Source organism: Dipodomys merriami, unplaced genomic scaffold (assembly GCF_024711535.1).
Source record: "Dipodomys merriami isolate MVZ:Mamm:240054 unplaced genomic scaffold, mDipMer1.0.p SCAF_19, whole genome shotgun sequence".
Classification (NCBI taxonomy): Eukaryota; Metazoa; Chordata; class Mammalia; order Rodentia; family Heteromyidae; genus Dipodomys; species Dipodomys merriami.
In genome coordinates this window covers 29,602,672-29,619,506 of record NW_027203270.1, presented here as the reverse complement: position 1 = coordinate 29,619,506, position 16,835 = coordinate 29,602,672, and the positions used below count along the sequence as shown (strand labels likewise).

At 41.4% G+C, this 16,835-nt stretch overlaps 1 protein-coding gene across 3 annotated transcripts in view; it reads right to left on the bottom strand.

The window, feature by feature from the left end:
• Npepps (aminopeptidase puromycin sensitive) overlaps positions 1–16,835 on the bottom strand; it is a 100,073-nt gene that overhangs the window by 6,650 nt on the left and 76,588 nt on the right. For all 3 annotated transcript variants that reach the window (XM_070028203.1, XM_070028202.1, XM_070028204.1), the window contains 4 exons: positions 13,558–13,692; positions 10,739–10,958; positions 6,069–6,211; positions 5,260–5,316 (listed from right to left, as the gene is read on the bottom strand). In XM_070028203.1, coding sequence (XP_069884304.1) covers positions 5,260–5,316; positions 6,069–6,211; positions 10,739–10,958; positions 13,558–13,692 — 555 coding nt within the window. The remainder of the gene's footprint in view (positions 1–5,259; positions 5,317–6,068; positions 6,212–10,738; positions 10,959–13,557; positions 13,693–16,835) is intronic.

Sequence of the window (16,835 nt, the reverse complement as noted above, 5' to 3'; positions counted from 1 at the left end):
CATGAACCACTGGCACCCAGTTTGCCTCAGCCTCTTTGGTGCTGATTATTACAGGCATGTACCACTCTTATTTTTAACTGCATGAATGTGTCATAAAGAATAAAAATCACTATTATATGTATATTGCCAAATCTATGTTGAAATCATATTATAGTGCTGTTTTTAACCTGAGTTTATTTATTACAGGTAAGTTTTATTTTCCTCTTCATACTTTTCTAGTTTCTAAACCTAATATTTTCTTTAAAAAAATTTTTTTTTTGGTCAGTTGTGGATCTGGATGTAGTCCCTGAGCATTTTTGCTCAAGGCTACTGCTCTACCACTTTGAGTCACATTTATACTTCCAGTTTTCTGGCTGTTAATTGGAGATAAAGAGACACACACTGGACAAGTGTCAGCTGGTGGCTCACACCTGTAATCCTAGCTACTCAGGAGGCTGAGATCTGAGGATCTCAGTTCAAAGCCAGCCCATGCAGAAAAGTCCAAGAGACTCTTACCTCCAATAAACCACTAGAAAACCATAAGTGGCACTGTGGCTCAAGAGGTAAAACTTGCCTTGAGCTGAAGAGTTGAGGGATAGCGCCCAAGCCCAGAGTTCAAGCCCCATGACTGACAAAAGAAAAAAGAAGAAAAGTCACGGACTTCTCTATCTCAGCTGGCTTTGAACTGTGAGATCCTCAGATGTCAGCCACTTGAGTAGCTAGGATTACAGGCGTGAGCCACTGGCGCCTGGCCTAAAATTTCATATAACAAATATACAAGGGGCTGGGAAGGTGGCTCAGTGGTAGAGCGCTTGCCTTGCACGCATGAGACCCTGGGTTCAATTCCTCAGCACCACATAAGCAAAAAGAAAAAAACCGGAAGTGGCGCTGTGGCTCAAGTGGTAGAGCATTAGCCTGGAGCTGAAGAGCTGAGGGACAGTGCCCAGGCCCAGAGTTCAGGCCCCACGACTGGACCCAAAAAAACAACAACAAAAAAAACAAATATACAAAATTTTTCCTAGTCTGACACAAAATATACTGAAAAAATCAGAACTGCAAATATGAGGTACTTCTCTAAGACAACTAAATTTTCAGACCTTGTGTGTGTGGCTTCTTAAACACTAGGCACACTCAACCACTATACACCTATCCTTTTACAGACCCTCTTGATCTTTTCTCTCCCTTAATATTTAACAGTGCTTATATACTTGGAGAGCCTATCATAGTTTGCAGTTTCCTCTGAATTTTTCTGTTTGTGACAGGGATTGAACCCAGAAAGCCTCACTCTATCACTAATCCTCACTGCTAGCCCCTTTTAGATTCTCTTAAGAAGCTGTTCTACAATAGATCAAATGTCAGAAGGCCTGGATTATCATCACCCTATTGCTTCTAATTGGCCTTGTAATCTTGACTAAGTCCTTACCAGCAGTGGGTCTGTTTTCTTATCTGTAAAATAAAGGATGGGTGCGCTGACAGATGATTTTTGTTTTGGGTCAGTCCTGGGGCTTGAACTCGAGTTTGGACAATGTCCCTGAGCTCTTCTGCTCAAGGCTAGTGCTCTACTACTGGAGCCACAGCTCTACTTCCAGGTTTCTAGTGGTTAATTGGAGATTAAGAATCTCCTGGACTTTGCTGCCTGGGCTGGTTTTGAACTATAATCCTCAGATGTCAGCCTCCTGAGTAGTAGCTAGGTTTATAGGCGTAAGCCACCTGTGACCTGCCCTGACAGGTGATTTCTAAGGGGTTTTCAGCTCAAAGACTGCACTATTGCTTTCAGGAAATTTTTCCTCCAAAGAGAACGGTTATACAAGTCCACTAGATGGCACTGTAACACTCTATTTCAAATATACAATTAATTACTTAAATCCTGCCACATTATTCCTAAATTATCAAGAAAATACAATTCTCATGTCTCACCACGGTTTCCTCCCCCTCCTCCCCCCGGGGCCTGGGTGCTGTCCCTCACCTCTTCAGGTAAAGGCTAGCGCTCTACCATTTGAGACAGTACCACTACTGGCTTTTTCTGCTTATGTGGTGCCAAGGAATTGAATTCCCAGTGTCTCATGAATGCAAGGCAAGCACTCTACCACTGAGCCACCTTCCCAGCCTTCACCATGATTTCTTGAAGAAACAGTTGTTTCTTTATTGAAGCTCTTTCCATAATAAAACTGACTAAATAAACTTGCAGCAAATGAATGAAAACCAGACGATGGTGGCTCATACTTGTAATCCTAGCTACTCAGGAGTTTGAGATCTGAGGATCCCAGTTCAAAGCTAGCCCGGGCAAGAAAGTCCATGAGACTCTGGTCTCCAATAAACCACCAGAAAACCGGAAGTGACACTGAGGCTCAAGTGGTAGAGCTCTTGCCTTGAGCTGAAATACTGAGAGACAGTGGCCAGGTCCAGAATTCAAGCCCCACAATTGACCAAAAAAAAAAAAAAAAAAAAAAAGCAAGGGGCTGGATAGGTGGCTCAGTGGTAGAGTGCTTGCCTTACATGCATGAGGCCCTGGGTTCAATTCCTCAGCACCACATAAGCAAAAAGAAAAAAGCTGGAAGTGGCGCTGTGGCTCAAGTGGTAGAGTGCTAGCCTTGAGCTGAAGAGCTGAGGGACAGCGCCCAGGCCCAGAGTTCAGGCCTCATGACCGGATCTCCCCCCCCCAAAAAATGAAAAAGTGGAGGTGTAGCTCAAATGAGAGAGCACCTTGAGTAGAAGCCAAGCATGAGACTGAATTCAAGCCTCAGTACCAGCAAAAAACAAAATGCTAAAAATATAAATAAATGCAAATTCCTATTAAACATACACACTTTCATACTTTTGTGAATTTGTTTTTTTTCTTTTTGCCAGACCCAGGGCTAGAACTCAGGCCTCATACTGTCAGCTGGTGCTCTATTTGAGTCATACCACCACTTCCAACTTTTTGCTAGTTAACTGAAGATAAAGAATGAGGATTTGTCTGCTGGGGCTGATTTTGAACCTTAATCCTAAGCTCTTAACCTCCTGAGTAACTAAGATTATAGGCATGAGCTACCAGAGCCCAGCTTTGTGTGAATTCTTAAAATTGTGCTATGAAATTGCCATCAAATTTTCTAGTATAAAGTAGGGGCTGGGAAGGTGGCTCAGCGGTAGAGCGCTTACCTTGCATGCCTGAGGCCTTGGGTTCGATTCCTCAGATCACATAAGCAAAAATAAAAAAGCCGGAAGTGGCGCTGTGGCTCAAGTGGTACAACGCTAGCCTTGAGCTGAAGAGCTGAGGGACAGCGCCCAGGCCCAGGCCCAGAGTTCAGGCCCGATGACTGGATACCTCCCCCCCCAAAAAAGTATAAAGTAGCTCATTCCACAATTCACTCCATGCACATAATTTAACATACCATGGTTCATAAAATATTAATGCCAAAAATACTAATATTAAGAACCTTAGTGTTTAATTGAAAGGGCAAGTTAGATACCTATGGCTTATGCCTGAACTCCTAAATACCCAGAAGGCTGAGATCTGAGGATCCTGATTTGATATTGGCCTGGGCAAGAAAGTGAGTGAGACTTCTTTTTTTGCTGGTTGCTGGGCTTGAACTCAGGATCTGAGTGCTGACCTTGACCTCTTCTGCTTAAGACTATGTCTCTACCACTTTGAACCACAGCTCTACTTCTGGTTTTCTGGTTGTTAATTAAAGATAAGAGTATCAGACTTTTCTGCCATGGCTGGCTTTGAACCATGGTCCTCAGATCTCAGCCTCCTAAGTAGCTAAGATTTACAGGTATGAGCTACCAGGGACCTGTGTCAGTGAGATTCTTATCTCCAATTAACTACCAAAGAAGATGGAAATGGAGCTGTGGCTCAAGTAGTAGAGTGCTAATAGTGAACAAAAAAAGCTCAGGGACAGCACCTAGGCCATGAGTTCAAGCCTTAGAATAGGCATCTAAAAAGATAAATAATAATAATTAAAAGGATAACCTCCAAGCTGGCACCAGTGGCTCATACCTATAATCTAGCTACTCAGGAGGCTGAGATCTGAGGATCATGGTTCAAAGCCAGCTGGGGCAGAAAATTCTGTGAGATTCTGATCTCCAATAAACCACTAGAAAACCGGAAGTGGCGCTGTTGCTCAAGAGGTAGAGTGCTCGCCTTGAGCTGAAGAGCACAGGGACAGTGCCCAGACCCAGAGTTCAAGCCCCATGACCAACCAAAAAAAATAAAAAAAGGATAACCTCCAAACTCAGTCATTCCTCCCAGCCCCCCAGGTACTAGGACTTGGACTCAGGGCCTCAAACCCTGTGCTTGCTCACAGCTAGCTAGCACTCTACATCCCTAGCTCAGCTTTTTGCTAGTTAATAGGAGATCGGAATTTTTAATTGATTTAATTTTAATTGGTTGGCGGGAGATGGACTTTTCTGTCCTGGTTGGCTTTAAACCACCATCATCCACATCTTAGCTTCCTGAGTAGCTACAATTACAGGATTAAGGCACAAGCACCCAGTTATAACTTTTATATTAGAAAGGAAACACATGTATCTTTTGATACATTTTGAGGCAGTTTCTTTTCTTTTTTTCTCTGTCATGGGGCTTGAACTGGGGGCCTGGACATTGTCCCTGAGCTCTTTTTGCTTAAGGCTAGTGCTCTATTACTTTGAGCCACAGCAAAGCTTTCAGTTGTCTGGCAGTTTTTTCTGGAAGTTGGCTACTGGCTTCAAACCATGATCCTCAGATCTCAGCCTGAGAAGCTAGGATTACAGGTGTGAGTCACTGGCACCTGGACTTTCCCTTCACCTTTAATGTAATCAATAGAGTCTCTTTTTTTCTAAACTGATAATGAATGGACAAAGACCAGAGAGAGCACTTTTTTCACAGTACTAGTTTTGATTCAAACTTTCAAACAGGTTGCTACTTTTATAAAGACATAGGAGATTTTATCTGTAAAAACTAAAGGCTATGAAGAAGGCACATGAGTTATTTTCTTGTTCACTAATAAGAAATCCTGAGACATGAAAAACGTTCCTCCTTCATTCTCTTCCCATTTTCTTCCGCCCCTTGTCCCCCAAAATGACTTTGGCATCACCTTGGTGGTATAAATGAACAGACATTATACATTTTCCCCTGGCTTCCTTTCTTCTTAACTAGGCAAGTATTCTACCGTATCTCTAAACTCTCCAGCAGGTCCTTAATACATGCGTGTAACAGTCATGACTTTCTTTTGCCAGAACTTTTCTTTAAATCATTTAAAGTTATATTTTGTATATCCAAGTTAAAATCTGGAAATGAGACCCTTTTTCTAATACACTCACCTTTAGCATAATGTCTAAGGTAGTGCCATCACCATGCTTCAAAACAGTCAGATAGACCTATGAAGAGATAAAGGAACATAAAATGTAGTCATCTGGAGGCATGAGGGGGTTCTGGAGTTTGAACAATGGACCTCTAACTTTCTGGGTAGGCACTCTACCATGTGAACTATGCCAACTTTTTGTTTGTTTGTTTGAGTTATTTTTCAGATAGGTGCTCATGATTTTGCCCAATGCTGGCCTCAGACTGTAATCCTCCTACTTATGCCTCTCAGCAGTTAGGAATTATAGGTATGTCCCATTTGTTCAGCTTGCTGATTAGATGAAGTCTCACTAAACTTTTTGCTCAGGCTGGCCTCAAACCTCAATCCATTTGATTTCTGCCTTACCAGTGGCTCCGACTATAGATATGTACAACCCTACCCAGTAAAAAGATGATTTGAGTTCACATATCTAGTTTAAATATTCTAATGTTAGGAAAATATATAAAGCAAGCTAAAAAATGCAGTCATGTGTGATATACAACTGAGAGCCCATGAACAACCAAAGATGTGGATGACAGTCATGACAGAGAACAACACCTGATCTCTTAGGGGAATATGCATGGCTAATATCCTTCAGCACTGGAATTGTCGGCTGAGAAACTTAAAACAAATGAGAAGCTGGTTATTTTCTTAAATAGCTTATGTTAAAAAGGAGCTAGACACTGTTTGTGGGTTGGTTTTTAGGTCAGTTTGGTTACTAATAAGTTGTATGCTTCACCGAACGAGGCAGGCAGCTAAAAGTCAAAGAAATACATTAAGAAAACTTACAGGACTCCTCAGATCAGCAGAGAGACTCTGTTTTCCTTCCACATGATCCTTAAACCGACGACGGGCTTCTTCTAATGTTGCTTTATGTCCTGCTTTTCCTAGTTTTCCCAGAACCAAACCCCTTAAGAGTGCATCTAGATGACCTGGTTGAAAAGAAGAACAAAAGACTACTTGAAAAGTCTGTTTTAAAAAACTTGCAGTTATAACTGTGTTATGCCAAATCTCTCATCATGAACAATTATCCAAATACTGGAGAAAACATTTATTTCTATTTCAACTTATCAAATCTTCAGAGGAAAGGAAGTAACATTAAATTTGTTTACTTCATCTATACTCACAAATGCCAACTGTTAGAAGTTAGTAAGTATTCAGTCTGGTTAACCGTACTGCTAAGAATTACATGTGAAAAATAGCTCATCTTCCCCGCCCTTTTTTTTTGGTGGGGGGGGTCAGTCTTGGGGCTTTACAGTACTGCTAAGAATTACATGTGAAAAATAGCTCATCTTCCCCCCCTTTTTTGGTGGGGGGGGGTCGGTCTTGGGGCTTTAACTCTGGACCTGGGGGCTGTCCCTTAGCTCTTCAGCTCAAGGCTAGCATTCTACCACTTGAGCCACAGTGCCACTTCTGGCCTTTTTTCTTTTTCTTTTTCTTTTTTTTTAACTTATGGCCTTTTCTGCTTATGTGGTGCTGAGGAATCGAACCCAGGGCCTCATGCAAACCTTCCCAGCCCCTCTTTTTCCTTTTTTGTTGACTCAAGTTCAAGAAAAAGAAACATACAGAACTAGTATTCTCTGTGAACAATAAGTCAAAATTTTAGGGTTTCTTTTTGAGTGGCACTGATCTTTGAACTCAGACCTTGCAACTGCTATGTAGACTTCACCACTTAAGCCACATAAATCCCCTAGTCCCCACCCCCCAAATTGTACAATCTAATGGATTATAAGCCAGTATTGGTGGCTCACATCTATAATCCTATCTACTTAATAGGCTGAGATCTGAAGGTTGCAGTTTGAAGCCAGTCAGGGCAGGAAAGTCCATGAGACTTTTTTTTTTTTTTTTTTTTGGTCTGTCATGGGGCTTGAACTCTGGGCCTAGGCGCTGTCCCTCAGCTCTTCAGCTCAAGGCGAGCGCTCTACCACTTGAGCTACAACGCCACTTCCGGTTTTCTGGTGGTTTATTGGAGATAGGAGTCTCATGGTCTCTCCTGCCCGGGCTGGCTTTGAACCTCGATCCTCAGATCTCAGCCTCCTGAGTAGCTAGGATTACAGGCGTGAGCCACCAGCGCCCGGCCTCCATGAGACTTTTATATCTAGTTAACCAACAAAAAACAAAACAAAATAAATCCCACCACCAACAACAACAAAGTAAAGCTAATAAAAGTTCAGAGAGAGTGCCCAGGTCCTGAGTTCAAGCCCCAGGACTAGCACACATGCATGCACAGTCAATAAATTATTATTCCAAAGACTTGCAAATAGCAAATAAGCCCATAAAAAGATGTTCAATGGCCAGGCACTGATGGCTCATGCCTGTAATCCTAGCTATTCAGGAGGCTGAGATCTGAGGATCATCATTGAAAGCCAGCCCCAGGCAGGAAAGTCCAAGAAACTCATCTCCAATAAACCACTAAGAAAACTGGAGGTGGCGCTGTGGCTCAAGTGGTAGAATGCTTGCCTAGAGCTGAAGAGCTGAGGGACAGCATTCAGGCACAGAGTTCAAGCCCCATGACAAAAAAAAAAAAAGAAAAAAACTTCAGTGGGCTAAAGCAATAGCTCAGGTTATAGACAGCCTTCCTAACAAGCATAAGGCCCTAAGTTCAAACCTAGTACATCCTCCCTCAAAAAAAGAAAAGAAAAGAAAAAGATGCTTAACATCATTGGTCACTAAAGAAATGCAAATACCCGGCTGATGCTGGTGGCTCATGCCTGTAATCCTAGCTACTCAGGAGGCTGAGATCTGAGGATCACGGTTAAAGCCAGGCTGGGGAGGAAAGTTAAGTGAGACTCATTTCCAAATAACCACCAGAAAACCAGAAGTGGTGCTGTGGCTCAAGTGGTAGAGCACTAGCCTTGAGCTGAAGAGCTGAGGGACAGTATCCAGAACCAGTGTTCCAGCCCCACAACGATTAAAAAAAAAAAAAAGCAAATACCAATCTATACTTATTGTTTGTTATACTACAAAGTACCTGCCTATATTTATCTTATACTACATAGGGCCCGCCAAATAAGTGCAAGTTTAAACTATAATAACACCAAGATAAATAAAATGAAAAGGACAGGCAATAGGTGTCGGTAAAAATGTAAAAAAAATTGGAACCCTAAGTCCTTTTGGTGGAGATGTTAAATGGTATGGCCACTTAGAAAAATAGTTTGGCAACTCCTCCAAGGTTAAGCATAAAGTTATCACATGACCTTCAATTTTACTCTTAGCTATCCAAGGGGAATGAAAGTATGTACACACACACACACACACACACACACACACACACACACACACACACACACACACACACACACACACACACACACACACACACACACACACACACACACACACACACACCTATTTATAGAATTAATGTCTGAAAAGTGGAACCAAAACAGATGTCCATCAACTAATAAACAATAAAATGTGTTATGGTCACACAATGGAATACTACTGTACCATACAAATCATTAAGATACTGATATATGCCACAAAATATGGATGAGTCTTGAAAGCATTATGCTAAATGAAAGAAATCAGGCACAAAAAAGTCACATATTAATCTATTTATAAAATGCTCAGAATAGACAAACTTGTAAAACAGGAAGATTAGTAGTTGCCAGGTAGTAGACAGTGATTGTCACTGAACCCAGAACTTCTCTGGAAAAAAATACTGAAGCAGGTATGATGATTACATACTTATAATCTTAGCATTCAGCATGTCAAGGTAGCTGTAAATACTATCTGCATTATAATAACTCTCAAATATTTATCCTGTTTGGCCTTCTGGGCCCTCTGCCTTAAGATGTTCAAAATTACCTAAAATTTAAGATGTCCAGTATCAAATTTCTTGATTCCTATTTGCACTTAATGTTGCTTCTATAGTAATTCTCTCCTTTCCTGCCTCCCTTCCTCTTTCCTCTTCTCTCTTGCACCTCTACTTGCTTTCTCTCCTCTCCTCTCCTTTTTTTTTTTTTTTGTGGTATTATGGTTTGAACTCAGGCTCTTGTACTTGCTAGGCAGATATCATCTGAGCTAATGCCACGCCCTACAATAAGTCTTGACTTCATCAAGACTTTTTTCTCTGTCACTTGCTAAATCCTCACAATAGTTTCTATACATAGAACATATTACCTGCAAGTGCTCATCACTGAAACTCAAATTACTCTCAATAGTTTCTTTTCAGTTTGTTCTTCACTTAACCAAGTAATTCAAATCATGTTTCTCTGCCCAAAGCACTAAAATTAGCATCTCCCATCACTAAATGTGAAGTAAAATGTATTACAGTTTAAGTTCTATAGGATCCAATCTTACTTGCCTTCACACTTACTTCTTTCTGGCCTACATTTTCCTGCCTTAGGTCCTGGGCACTTGCTATTCCCTTTGTCTGGACCACTTTTTCCTAGAGAACCTCACATCTCTCCTCAGGTCTCTGCTTATACTCCAAAATCACTTTATAAGTTTCCCCAACCATTCAAAATAGAAGCCCATAGTACTTCTTTACCTTACCCAATTTTGATTTTTCTTTGTTATACTTGCTACCATGCAGAAAACAACGTATTTAAATGTTTGCTGAAGTCTCCCATTAGGATGTAAGCCTTACAGGGCAATGTTTTTCCTGCTTTTATGTTATCAGCTCCTAAAAATGGACATTTACTAGCTGCATAGATATGTGTTGAATCCATGAAGGAAAGATTTAGAGTGCCAGGTATTACAACTATTTCTCTTATTTCATAGGACTCTGTGATTAACAAGACATGAATGTAGCTCAGTGGAATAATGCTAGCATGTGCAAAGCCCCTGGGTCTACGCCCCAGCACCACCATTCAAAACAACAACAACAAAAGACTCCAATATTAAGACTAATCAGGAGAAAATGCCATCATTCATTATTAGTAGATGGAAGTAAGTTATAAAGCCTTCAAATCACCATTTTCAACATTTAAATGGAAAAAGAGAAAATAAATGATTACAGGGCTGGATGGATGGCTCAAGTGGTAGAGCACTTGTACAGCAAGCGTAAGGCCCTGAGTTCAAACTTCAGTATTGCCCAAAAAAAAAAAAAAAAAAAAAAAAAAATGATTATAGAAATAATCTAGAGAACAAATCCTTAATTCAGAAAGCTAGCTGTTGTGTTTCTAAGCATCTTTATAAACTGTATCTATGGTGCCTTGAATATATGGTAGTATAAATATGAAAGTCTGTTTAGCTTTTATTGACTATAAACAGGTCTTTGAAGCTATATAATACCTTTATTTCCATCAGTCTGCAGAAATCATATTTAGCAGTGGATACATACATGCATTACTTTTTCTATGTTGTTGACCCATGTAATTCCACTTGTATATTAAGACTACTTGTTTTATTTTCTGCTAGTTGAATATTTACTAATATCTAGCAAATACAAAGGAAATGCTAATTAAATTGCTAACCACTAAGTGAGTCTTTCCATTCAGTGTATTTATTACCTTCTCCAGGTTTGGGGTCCCAGCCCAATCTCTCCCCTATAGGTGAAAAGACATCTTTCACAAACTCCTGGATTTCCTCATAGAAGTCTGTGTGGGATAAGAGAGTTGAGAGAATCCCCAGGTTACAGCTCAGGTCGCTCCATACAGTATAATTGGGTTCATTCACAAAAGCTTCCATGACTTTTAGAACCTCTACAGTGCTAATGATTCCAGCTCGAGCCTGGGATAGGAAAAAACATAAATTAACCTAGCCTTCAAACAAAACAAGACAAAACAAATGAGCATGTACTTTTGGAATTATCTAACAATGTTTTTTGTATAATGACATAAAATTATAAGCTCAGAAAAACATGGTTAAAGCAGATAAAAATTCTGACAACATCCCTTATTTTTTTGTATTAAAAACTTAAAAAACACATGTAACTTATGTAATTCAGAGCAACATTAAACCAGTTAACATCTATTTCTACTCAGTTTCTAGAACTTTGACTTTGTTCTAGAATTTTTCATACTTTCAGAAAATCGATAAAAAATACTTGGGGCTTTGGTTCTTGACAGAAGTTGCCTCAAAACTGAATGTGCAAACTGGTAATTTAGACCTCTCCTTTACTCATTTCTAAGAGTGCAAACTGGAAGGTTCTACAAATTTAGAGTCTTTTCAGTAATAATACAATTAAGAAAAGGAATCTCTGTTCAGCAGCCATCTGCATGAACGGCTCACTCTCTAGGGATAGTTCTCCCCCAGCAGATGCGAAGGTTTTTTTTGTTACTTTGGGGTTTTTTTGGTTGGTCCTGAGGCTAGAACTCTGAGCCTGGGCGCTGTCCCTCAGCTCTTCAGCTCAAGACTAGCACTCTACCACTTGAGCCACAGTGCCACTTCTGGTTTTCTGCTGGGTTACTGGAGATAAGTTTCACGGACTTCCCAGCCAGGGCTGGCTTGAAAGAGGATCCTCAGATCTCTCAGCCTCCTGAGTAGCTAGGATTACAAGTATGAACCACCAGCACCTGGCTAGATGTGAAGTTTTATGCATCAATGCTAATGTGTGTTTATACAATGGAGGATCTAAAACTAGTGACTGTAGAAGGCAGGGAAAATTTAAAGGCCAATTTAAATGAATACTAAAAGGAATTTGACTCTGTGTGTATGAATATATGTGTGTGTTTGCACACACACTGCTTTGAGGCTTGAACTCAGGGGCAGGGAGTTGTCCCCTCAACTTTTTGCCTCTAGGCTAGCATTCTATCATTCGATCTACAACTACTCTTCTAGCCTGCCTGCCCCCCCTCCCCCATCTCCTGCTCCCTCTCTCCCTCTCTCTCTCAGGTTAATTGGAAAAAACAGCCTCATAAGACTTTTATGCCCAGGTTGGCTTCAAACTGTGATCCTCAGATCTCAGCCATCTAAGTAGCTAGGATTACAGGCATGAGGCCACCTCCCTGGCAGAATATGACAGGACAATTTTATCTTAGTCAAAGATATCCAGGAATTACCTAAATATGTTGGAGTCACAAACACAATCCTACTAAATGTAGCTTTAAATCCTTTCTGGAAAAAAAGCCAAATATAAATGTAATTCTCAAGTTAATGTGTTATAAACCAGAATAATAGTATTTAAAAAGCCTAGCTTGGGGCTGGAAATTGGGTTAGTGGTAGAATTCTTGCCCTAGCATGCATGAAGCCCTGGGTTTAATTCCTCAGTACCATATATAAACAGAAAAGGCTGGAAGTGGTATTGTGGCTCAAAATGGTAGCATGCTAGCCTTGAGCAAAACAAGCTCAGGCACAGTGCTCAGGTCCTGAGTTCAAGCCACAGGACTGACAAAAATTTTTAAAAAATTTAAAAAGTTTAGCTTTTTGGTCATTACTTTGTACCTCAGTAAAACATAAAATCACTCTGAATTATTTTTTTAAAAATCAGCATACAGCTCACGCCTATAATCCTAGCTACTCAGGAGGCTGAGATCTGAGGATCACAGTTCAAAGTCAGCCCGGGCAGGAAAGTCCATGAGACTCTTATCTCCAATTAACCACCAGAAAACATGAAGTGGCGCTGTAGCTCGAAGAGCTCAGTGATAGCACCCAGGCCTAGAGTTCAAGCCCCACAACAAATTAAAATTTAAAAAAATCACTAGAGAAGATTTTCCAGAACTCATATCTATTTCTATTAAAACAGCATCCTTTGTAAGGCAAAAAGTCCTTTCTTTTAATAGAAATAGATATGAGTTCTAGAAAATCTTCTCTACTGATTTTTTTTTTTTTAATTTGGCTGTTGTGGGGCTTGATCTCTGGGCCTGGGTGCCGTCCCTCAGCTATTCAGCTTAAGGTGACTGTTCTACTATTTGAGCCAAAGTGCCACTTCCAGTTTTCTGGTGGTTAATAGGAGTCTCAAGGACTTTCCTGCCCAGGCCGGCTTTGAACCATGATCCTCAGATAGATCTCAGCCTCCTGAGTAGCTAGGATTACAGGTGTCAGCCACTGATGCCCGGCTATTTTTGATTTAAGAGCAAAAGAAAAGTTTATTGAAAAGAGAAAGATGGAGCTGCCCATGAAAATGGACAGAGGGCCAGAGCTGGTAATCCCTAAAGGATGTTATAAAAATAGGTACAAAGTAAGTGGCTTAATAGTGGTGAGAGGGGATTTATTTTTGGTAAATCACATAGGATTAAATCTTGCTATATAATTAATAGTAAGTCATCTGCTTGCACCCCAAAGTTGCCAAACCTTCCGAATAAACTATATTATTTTTCAAATACTCTAGGAAAAACAAGATTCTTCAATAAACAAATTCTACTGTACTAGTTCAGTGATAGATGCTTACCAAGGAAAAGAGGTCATTCTGTAATCCAAGTCGATCCACAGGAGGCAGAGAAAGGTCACGGATGCCTGGTAATAAACTTTCCAGCATGGCAGAGCTATACTGGGTCCTATAAAAGCCAACTGTTCCCAGGTTCAACTGAAAAGATCCAATATATATCATTAACCACTCTCACATTTATAAATTAAAAAAAATTGTTTTGCAGTGCTGGGGAATCAAACCCAGGTTCTTACACACATACTAAGCAAATGTTCTACCATTAGCCAAATTATCAGCCCCATTTCTTTCTTTTCTTTTCTTTTTTTTTTGGTGCCAGTCCTGATTGAACTCAAGGCCTGGGTGCTGTCTCTGAGCTGTTTTGCTCAAGGGTAGTACTCTAATACTTGAGCCACAGCACTACTTCAGCTTTGTGGTGGTTAATTAATAGGAGTATATCACAGACTTTCCTGCCCAGGCTGGCTTTGAACCATAAATCTAAAATCGTAGCCTCCTGAGTAGCTGAGATTATGGCATGAGCCACTGGCATTTATTTATTTTTGTCTTTTATTTATTTATTTTTGGTCGGTCGTGGGCCCTGGGCACTGTCCCTCAGCTCTTCAGCTCAAGGCTAGCACTCTACCACTTGAGCCACAGCGCCACTTCCAGCCTTTTCTGTTTATGTGGTGCTGAGGAACAGAACCAAGGGCCTCATGCATGCAAGGCAAGCACTCTACCACTGAGCCTGTCATTTTTTATGTATATGTAAAACAAATTCTAGCACTCTCACTCTCTCTCTCTCTCTCTCTATATATATATATATGAGTAAAAGACAAGAGCCAACAATGTTAATAGGGATTAAAATATGCACAAAGAGTCAGGTGCTGGTGGCTCACATCTATAATTCTAGCTACTCAAGAGCTGAGATCTGAGGATCATGGTTCCAAAGCCAGCCTAGGCAGGAAAATTCATGAGACACATTTGTAGTTAACCACCAGAAAACCAAAGTAGAGCCCTGACTCAATGTGATAGAGCACTAGCCTTGATCAAAAAAGCTCAGGGTCAGCACCCAGGCCCGCATTCCAGACCCATGGTTGACCCTGCCCCCCCCAAAATACACTACAACCACAGTAGTTTCTTACCTATACTCCCAGCTACTCTGAAGGGAGAGATGAGAAGAAGGTAGTTTAAAGCTAGCCCAAGCAAAAAAGTTAGTGAGGAATATCCTCCCCCTCCCCCAATCTCAACAAAACAAGCAACATGTGAGGCTATAGCTATAAAGATCCCAGTCTCAGACTAGCTCTACACAAAAAGCAGTAGAGGGACTGGGAAGGTGGCTCAGTGGTAGAGTGCTTGCCTTGCATGCATGAGGACCTGGGTTCAATTCCTTGAGCTGAAGAGCTGAGGGACAGTGCCCAGGCCAAAAGTTCAAGCCCCACAACTGGCAAAAAATAAAAAATAAAGGCAGGGCTGGGAAGGTGGCTCAGTGGTAGAAAGCTCGTCTTGCATGCTTGAGGCCCTGGGTTCTATTCCTCAGCACCACATAAGCAGAAAAAAAAAAAAGCCGAAGTGGCACTGTAGCTCAAGTGGTAGAGCGCTAGCCTTGAGCTGAAGAGCTGAGAGATAGCACCCAGGCCCAGAGTTCAGGCCCCATGACTGGACCCCCCCCCCAAAAAAGGCAGTAGAGCACCTGCATAGCAAGGGTAGGGCCCAGAGTTTGACCCTAGCACTCGCAATAAAACTCTAGCACCACCAACTTTGGTGGTTAACTAGAGATAGAGTGTCATGGATTTTCCTGTACCAGGACTGGCTTTGAACAGCAATTCTCAGATCTCAGCCTGAGTAGCTAGGATTAGAGGCATGAGCTATCAGCACCTAGTAGGAATTCAATCTTTACCTAATTGTAATAATAAGATACATAGTTCTTCTTTGTAAGAAAATTTTGCTAGGGCTGGGAAGGTGGCTCAGTAGTAGCGTCTTTTGTTTGCCTTGCATGCATGAGGCCCTGGGTTCGATTCCTTGGCACCACATAGGCAGAAAAAGCCCAAGTGGGGCTGTGGCTCAGGTGGTAGAGTGCTAGCCTTGAGCTAAAGAGCTGAGGGACAGCGTGCGGGCCCTGAGTTCAGGCCCACGGAGGGCAGGGGGAGGGGGGATAAATTTTGGGGGACTCCAGTGGCTCATTCTTATAATTCTAGTTACTCAGGAGGCTGAGATCTAAGATCAAGATTTGAAGCCAGCCTGGGCAGACAAATCCAAGAGACTCATATTTCCAATTAACCACCTAGGAGCTAGAACTGAAGGCAAGGCTTAAGTGTCAGAACACTACTAGTCTTGAGCAAAAAAGCTAAGAATATGAGGCCCTGAGGTCAAGTCCCAGTATGGTACAGGAATTAAAGTTTTCATATTGCTAATTATAGATAGTTCAAGTACTAAATATTTCACTGGGCATACTTTAAAAAAAAATAAAACAGGTAAGTAAAAAATTCTGAGGTCTTGTAACCCCTCTGTATGGTATTTTCACAATAAAAAATAAAATAAAATTTAAAAACTCTGAGGTAATGTATAGATCCCATTAGGAAACCTAAAATTTAAGTGAATACCCACTGTTTTGTTGTTGTTGGTAGTGGAGCTTGTATTCCAGTCCTGGGCACTGTCCCTGAGATCTTTTACTCAAGGCAGCACTCTGCCACTTTGAGACACAGAACCACTTCTGATTTTCTGGTAGTTAACTGAAGAAAGTCTCAAGGAGCCAGGTGCCAGGGGCTTACGCCTGTAATCCTAGCTACTCAGGAGACTGAGATCTAAGGATCACGGTTCAAAGCCAGCCCTGCATGAAAGTCTGTGAGACTCTTATCTCCAATTACCACCAGAAAACAGGAAGTAGCACTGTCGCTCAAGTGGTAGAGTGCTTGCCTTGAGCTGAAGACAGCTCCCAGTCCCAGAGTTCAAACCCTATGACTGACCAAAAAAAAAACAAAAAGTCTCATGGTCTTATGTGCATAGGCTGTCTTTGAAGTACAATCCTCAGATCTGAGCCTCCTGAGTAGCTAGGATTCTATGCATGAGCCACCAGTATCCAGCACCCACTGGTTTTTTTTTTTTTGGTCATGGGGCTTGAATTCTGGGACTGCTGGGGCTATCCTTCTCTTCAGCTTAAGGCTAGCGCTCTATCACTTGGGTGACAGTGCCACTTCCAGTTTTCTGGTGGTTAATTGGAGATAAGTCTCACAAACTTTCCTGCCTGAGCTGGCTTTGAAAAATCAGGAGGAGCTAGGATTACAGGCATGAGCCACCGGAACCCCTGG